Source organism: Octopus bimaculoides, chromosome 3 (assembly GCF_001194135.2).
Source record: "Octopus bimaculoides isolate UCB-OBI-ISO-001 chromosome 3, ASM119413v2, whole genome shotgun sequence".
NCBI classification, from domain to species: Eukaryota; Metazoa; Mollusca; class Cephalopoda; order Octopoda; family Octopodidae; genus Octopus; species Octopus bimaculoides.
This window is the reverse complement of record NC_068983.1, coordinates 33,022,308-33,029,205: the sequence shown is the minus strand read 5'-3', so window position 1 is coordinate 33,029,205 and position 6,898 is coordinate 33,022,308. Positions and strand designations below refer to the sequence as shown.

At 41.6% G+C, this 6,898-nt stretch overlaps 1 protein-coding gene across 1 annotated transcript in view; it reads right to left on the bottom strand.

The window, feature by feature from the left end:
• Positions 1–2,094: 2,094 nt before the first annotated feature.
• LOC106875091 (alpha-protein kinase 1) overlaps positions 2,095–6,898 on the bottom strand; it is a 26,172-nt gene continuing 21,368 nt past the window's right edge. Inside the window, exon 4 of the mRNA XM_014923067.2 lies at positions 2,095–3,936. Coding sequence (XP_014778553.1) covers positions 2,749–3,936 — 1,188 coding nt within the window. The 3' untranslated portion in view covers positions 2,095–2,748. The remainder of the gene's footprint in view (positions 3,937–6,898) is intronic.

Below are 6,898 nucleotides of genomic sequence, written 5' to 3'. Positions count from 1 at the left end.
GTTGTTGTTGTTGTTGTTGTTGTTGTTGTTGTTGTTGTTGTTGTTGTTGTTGTTGTTGTTGTTGTTGTTGTTGTTGTTGTTGTTGTTGTTGCTTTTGCACAGCTTCTAACACTGGAGATAATACTACAGTGTTAGTTGTTCACTACCAGTGAACTAAGGTAACACTTCTTATTTTTCGAGCACCTTCCAAGTATTCGAGCGGTTCCAAGTTGTGCTGTTTTCTGCAATTGCTCTACCCTTATTGCAGCCCCTATTTGTTCCACGTACTTCTCGAGATTTTTGCTTACTGTTCCCAGGGTTCCGACAATTATTGGTACTACTACCAGTTTTTTCAGCAACCACAACTGCTTAACCTCCCAAGCTAACCTGTTTTATCTTCAACATCCCTATGAAATTGACCATGCATTCTTTTCTTTACTCACCTATTTTCAGTTTCATTCACTTTCAATTTCTTGTATAGTTCTTATCTTTGGAATCTTTCATCCTACACAAGCCCGATCTTCTTACTTCTAATAATAGCGGTTCTGTGGCATTTTTTTTTACATATCATGCTATGTTGTTTTCTTCTGCTCTAACGCTGTATTCGCATCCAATAAGTCCTCTTCCCCCTCTTTTTCTTGGTATATACAGTCTGTCTGTGTCTCTTTTTGGGTGGAGTAACCCCCAGTGTCACTTTGATGGCATGCTTAAATCTCCCATTCACTAATAATAATAATAATAATAATAATAATAATAATAATAATAATAATACACGAATATTCAAGAAGCAAGGTGAAAAGATAGTTAAATCCAACCCTCTTATGTACGAAACAGCCTGGCAATGGAAATTGAAGAAGGTGAAGATAGTGCCAATTATTGTTGGGTGCTTGGGAACAGTATCAGAAGGAATCAAGGGGAATACAAAGGAAATTGGAATAGAGTGTCCAGTAGAACTGTTACAAAAGATTTATCCCTTTTGGCACGGCCAGAATAATCAGGAAGGTATCAGATAGCTGAAAAGAACGAATAGCACGGTACTGTAGACTGCAGGTAGTAAGCCCGCTACGCATGTAAGGCTCCAGGAGGTCCAGAAAAATCTGTGATAAAGAGAAGACAATAATAATACAGCTTCAATATTAAATACTGGTCCTTCTGTGAAGTATGTCACAATACCAAAGCTGGTGACGATGCACTGTATGCATCACCCAAAATTGGTGTAGGTCAAGCCCTTATCCATCCGTAGCTGTTATGCTTCGGTCTCAAACCAGAAACTGAGGAGTATGTCATTGCTGATCAGGACCATCTCCTTCCAACTAAGAATTACGTGAGTAATGTCCTGAAATATCAAAACAGCTCATCATGCTGCGTATACGGAGATCACCCAGATATATTCGACTGCATAATCTCTGGATACATCAGACTGGCACCAACAGAATACTTGCAAAGATATGACAGGGCAGCTCAGTGCATACGTGGTCAATATGCCGCACTTAACACCTCCTTCACATGAACAATTGGTAGGAATCCAAACTACCACAAATTACACAGGACACCAAGGATACCATCCTTTACGACTGATCGGGAAATACAAGCAAACCGACCCGATCTCATTGTGAAAATTATCATACTGAAAAGCCTTGTGTGATTGGTGTTTCAACCCCAGCCGACAAAAGCAAATCTCTGAAAACCTTTGAAAAACTGAAGAAATATTAGGACCAGGAAATTGAAATCAGAAAAATGTGGCATCTCAAAACAAGGTTCCGTATTAATATTGGGACACTTGGAGTGATATCAAGATGAGCAAACAAGTATCTAGACCAAATTCCTGACAACTCCAAAAGAAACGAATTGCAAAATATTATAGTTATGGCTACCTCATATTATAGTTATGGCTACTTGTAACCCTCCCCCCCCCCATGTCAATGAAACCTTACTTTGATTTTTTCTCTTCCACAGGCATCAGCGTTTTTAGTTGCATAGCACCTCTCTTGATGGCAGCTTCAGATACAAAACGGTATTGTCCTTTGACGTCTCTGGTTGAGACTTTGGTACAACTCATTTAAATTAAAGCAAAACCGAAACATAACACAATAGTAATAACAACAATAATAGCAATGATAATAATACAATTTAATTTGTTGATTATAGGTCATAAAATAAACTACAGATAGGTTTCTTTAAAGTGACATGACGTGGCTGAAGATCACTAGACTCATCATTGTGTTAGAACTAATTGAAGCCGAAGCAAAATAGAGGCAAGTCACGAATGGTTAGGATACAAAACGGTTTCATAAAGTTTGATGCACACTGGAATGAAGATGCTGACGTAGGAGGTATATGTTTGTTGAGAACACACAATAGATTGGTTATTACATTCAGCAGTCAATGAAGAAATGTGATTTGTGTTTCCGGATTTTTATCTCACTTTCGATTTCTTTCATTGATTGTTATCTTTTCATTAGTAGACACGTTTCGCTTTTTTAAACAAAAAATGTAATCATGTATTAATAACAGTAATAATGATTTTTAACATTACATAAAATATTAATTTCTAACATGGTCATAGTAATAACAATAACAACAACAATACTATATTCCCCGCCGCCTTAAAGGTCTTTAATTTTTTCAGTTTCTTTTCTTTCTTTTTCTTTTCCCTGTTTTTAAAAATGATGCTCAGTTGTAATATATTTCGTTGATAAACCGATCTCTAATAAATGCAGTTACTTCACTTTGAACTGCTAGAATCGCTTTTATCTACGACTTGATTAATTAAATAGAGTTTGTATCAAGATTGCTGTATTTTGATTCGGTTGGGCTATCCTGTACCTTTCTCATCGGAATATAGTTTGAGTTTTGCGATGATTTTCGAAGACTTTTACAACGTGAATTCTTAGGAAAGCTATCATTTTCATAATTACTTACATCAGAGTCTGTGGATGAAAGCAATGGTACCTTTGTAGGTGACAAAGAGAAAGAATCAGCATTATAACGGTCATATTCTTCAGTTTCTTGAAGTTGTTCTAGCTGTTGTTGGAGCGGTTCTTCATTTTGTTGTTTATTATTCAAATCGTCTTCTTGCTCAGTTAAGTTTTGCTGCTGCTGTAGCTGTAACTCCTGTTGTTGTTGTTGTTGTTTCTGTTGCTGCTGATGTTGTTGTTGTTGCTGCTGTTGCTGCAGTTGTATTTGTTGTTGTTTCCGACAGTTTGTTTTATCTTCACCATTTTGAAAATCGGAAGTTTTAGTAAGACTATCAAGTTGCAGCAACTCCAGCATATTTGGTTGTTGTTGATTGTGACTGTTGTTATTGTGGTTTTTAATGTTGTTACTACTGCTGCTACTGCTGCTACTACTTCTACTGCGGCTTTGTTGTTGGCTTTGTGGATTTGATTGACGTGGACTGTCTTGTAGTTGCGGTTGGAGATGATAATGATGATGATCAGTATGAGGGGTAGGAGTAGGAGATGGAAAAGAAGTAGTCGTAAGATGATGATTATGATTATGCTGACTGTGAAGAAGGTTGTTGTCTGAATTCTTATCTGCTTGGTTTTCAGTACTATTTTCTCTGGAGTCAAGCTGTGAGGTATTCTCATTGTTAGGGTCTGGTAATTCTTGATTCATATACAAATAATTTATAAAAGAACGTATTCCAGGAACAAGGAGCTCACCTTTACGATTACATTGTTCTGGGCTAATATCTTGGTGGCCCTCTTTAGTAGAATTCTTGTAGATGTCATCCGAGCAAGAACTGAGCTCATTACTGTCATTGTTAATCTGTCTGTTCGATGAATGTTGTTCTGATATTTCAGAAAGTGATTCAGAAAACAAAGAAGGGTGAGAACATTTCTTAGCGTCTCTTTTAGACAGGGAGTTCTCATGTAGATCGGGGAGCTCAACAAAATTTACTTTTGAATGGTTGTATGTGAACGTTGGTAATGTATAAGTTGCCGTGTCCGGATCCTGAATTGAAAGAATGAGTACAATTAAGAAAATACACATTACATGACATACATACATACATACATACATACATACATACATACATACATACATACATACATACATAGAAGCTCAAGTTTCCACCCTCGATGTAATTAGAAACTTAGTTTTAGGCGTTAGCAGGAGAATATCTAAGATTTTGAGATAAGGAAATCTTCAACAGAGCCTCCAGCAACTACAGTGACGCATTAACGAGGAGCAGATTTTCCGAGAAGCTAGCGTATATGGAGGACCTCTAACTTTCATTCACGCAGCAATCAGAATCAACCATCCATTTAACCTAGAGGTTTCTACCAACATAACTAGGAGTTCCTGTCTATTGATTAAGATACATTTTCACGAAGGCTATAGAGCTATAAGAATTTCGATTTTCATAACGATAAGCTGAGCTAGTCCTGTTTAGACAATATCACTTCTGAAACTGCACGCTACAACAGACGTAAACATGCACACGCATAACATCCAACCTCAACCTGTACTGCTGAGATCCTACAAGCTACACTGTAGGAGGGCTGTAATCTTACCAGCTGCCTCTCAAGGGGTGTAATCTACAAAGCCAGCCTGACACCATCTAAGAGTATTTATCCAATTTTCTCATTTGCTTTCACAGCTACACTGCGTTCGAGAACGCCTTTATTTTCAGTAGAATACCAAGTCACTCGGCGCTTCTGAATCTGCTTATAAAATACACACACACACACACACACACACACACAAACACACGCGTGCACATACAGACACGTGTGTATAGACATATATATATCAGGCACGTGGCGTCATTAATTACTCAGGGTAGGCAGTTGGTGACCATCATGTAGTAAACTATCATCAAAAGATTTGTCTGTAGATAAAAGGATAAAATATATAAAGATATAAAGATAGTAAACTATCCATTGGTGGAAAGGGGAAAAAAGGAAATAAATGGAAATGAGCTAAAACAGAAGGAAAAAAATAATAAGAAATAAGCAAAATACAGGCGCGAGACTGAGTTGAAGACAGACTTACTTCTGCCTTTATAGCGCGTAAAGCAAACGGTGTTGTAGGAGTGTACACAGTACGTGTTCTACAACAGTAATATGCGTAGAGGTAAGGTATGTGGGAGTAGGTGTAAGCGATGGTGTGTGGTGGGATGGGATGGATAGGGGAGGTGGGGTAGGATTGTGTATGTGTGCGGTTACGAGGGAGGGGTGACGATGAAGGGAGAGGGGGAAGAGAGAAGAGGGCTAGGAGTGAAGAGGAGAGAGAAGGAGGGTAGGAGTGAAGAGAAGAAGTAGGAGTAGGAGCAAGAGAGGAAAGGTGGGTGAGAGAAAGTAGGTCTGAGAGGAAGAGAGGAGAATGGAGGAGGGTTAGATGAACAGAGGAGGGGAGTTGAGACCAGGTGGCGCAAAGAAGCGAAGTGAAAAGAGTAATCCCTGTTCCCGGCGAAGACGAGAGTCCGGATGGCCCCTGTGCGAGGACAATCCGAACACAGACAGGTGTTGTAAAGAGTGACAGGTAGAGCGGAAATGGCGCGAAACCGCGGTGTCGTTGTCGAGTGGGATGTCTCCGAGGTATTCCACGAACCGGTCAGCCAAACGGCGTCCCGTTTGCCCGATGTATAGAAAAGGGCAGGGAGAACAGGAGATGCAGTAGATGACATTGCTAGAAGTGCAGGTGAAGGAGTCGGTGATATGATAAGGTCGATGACGGGTACCGATGAGGAGGGTGGTGTTGGAGAGGTAAGGGCAAGTGCGGCAGCGTGGGCGGGAGCAGGGGAACGAGCCGGGTTGGGAGGTTGGGTTAGGGAAGAAGCTGTGGACCAAGAAGTCTCGTTTGAAGGAGGGGATGGGTCGGTTAAGGAAGATGTGCGAAGTGGAGTGGTCGCAATGGAGTCGCCGGAAGGCGTGGAGAATGGTGCGTTGGAGAGGTAGGGTGTGGGGTGGTAGGTGGGGAAACAGGAGACGAGTGCGGGGGGAAAGCAGACGCACGGTCTACGGAAGTGCTCTGGCAAGGGTGGTGTGGATAGTGGTGAGGGGATATCCACGTAGGATGAAGTGGCGAGCCATGAGTTGAGACTGAATCTCAAAGTCACGGTCGTCACTGCAGAGCCTGCGTAGATGGAGGAATTTGGAATAGGGGATGGAGAGTTTGGTGTGTTCATGGTGAGAGGAGAAGTTGAGGTATGAGTGTGAGTCTGTGTGTTTGTAGTGGATGGAGGTGGTGAGAGTGGAGTGAGGAATGCTGACCGAAATATCAAGAAAGGAAACAGAAGAATCAGATATAGTGCAGGAGAAGTGGAGGGCAGGATGGAAAGATTTGACAAAAGAGAGGAAGGAGTCTTGATGTTCATGGGAGAGTGAGGTCGTACCGATACAGTTGTCGATATAACAGCCGTACAGTTCGGGAGTTGAACCAGTGAAAAAGGAGAATATATATAGCCAACGAACAGGTTCACATAGTTAGGGGCCCATTCTCATTCCCATGGCCATTCCCGAACTGCTGGTAAAAATCACCAGCGAACGAGAAGCAGTTGAGTGAGAGGCCAACTTCGGCCAGACGAACATGTGTGGATATGTCAGGTTGGGGGTTGAGTCGAAGGTCAAGAAAATGTTCGAGTGCACGCAGCCCATCGTGGTGAGGGATCACTGTGTAAAGGATCTGGATGTCGAGAGTGAAGAGAAGTTTAGAGGGTCCAGGAGGGAAGGAGAAGGAGTTGAACAAACGAAGCGCATGGTTGGTGTCATGGATGTGAGAGGGGAGGGAAGCCATTAGGGGAGCAAGGATGCGGTCAAGATATCTGGAGATGAGTTCGGTTGGGCAGTTGCAAGCGGAGACGATGGGCCAGGGTTGTTAGGTTTGTGGATTTTAGGGAGGAAGTAAATTATGTGGGTGCGAGGGGTGCGGACAATGAGGCTGGAGGCGGTGGGAGAGACGGGAGGAGGGG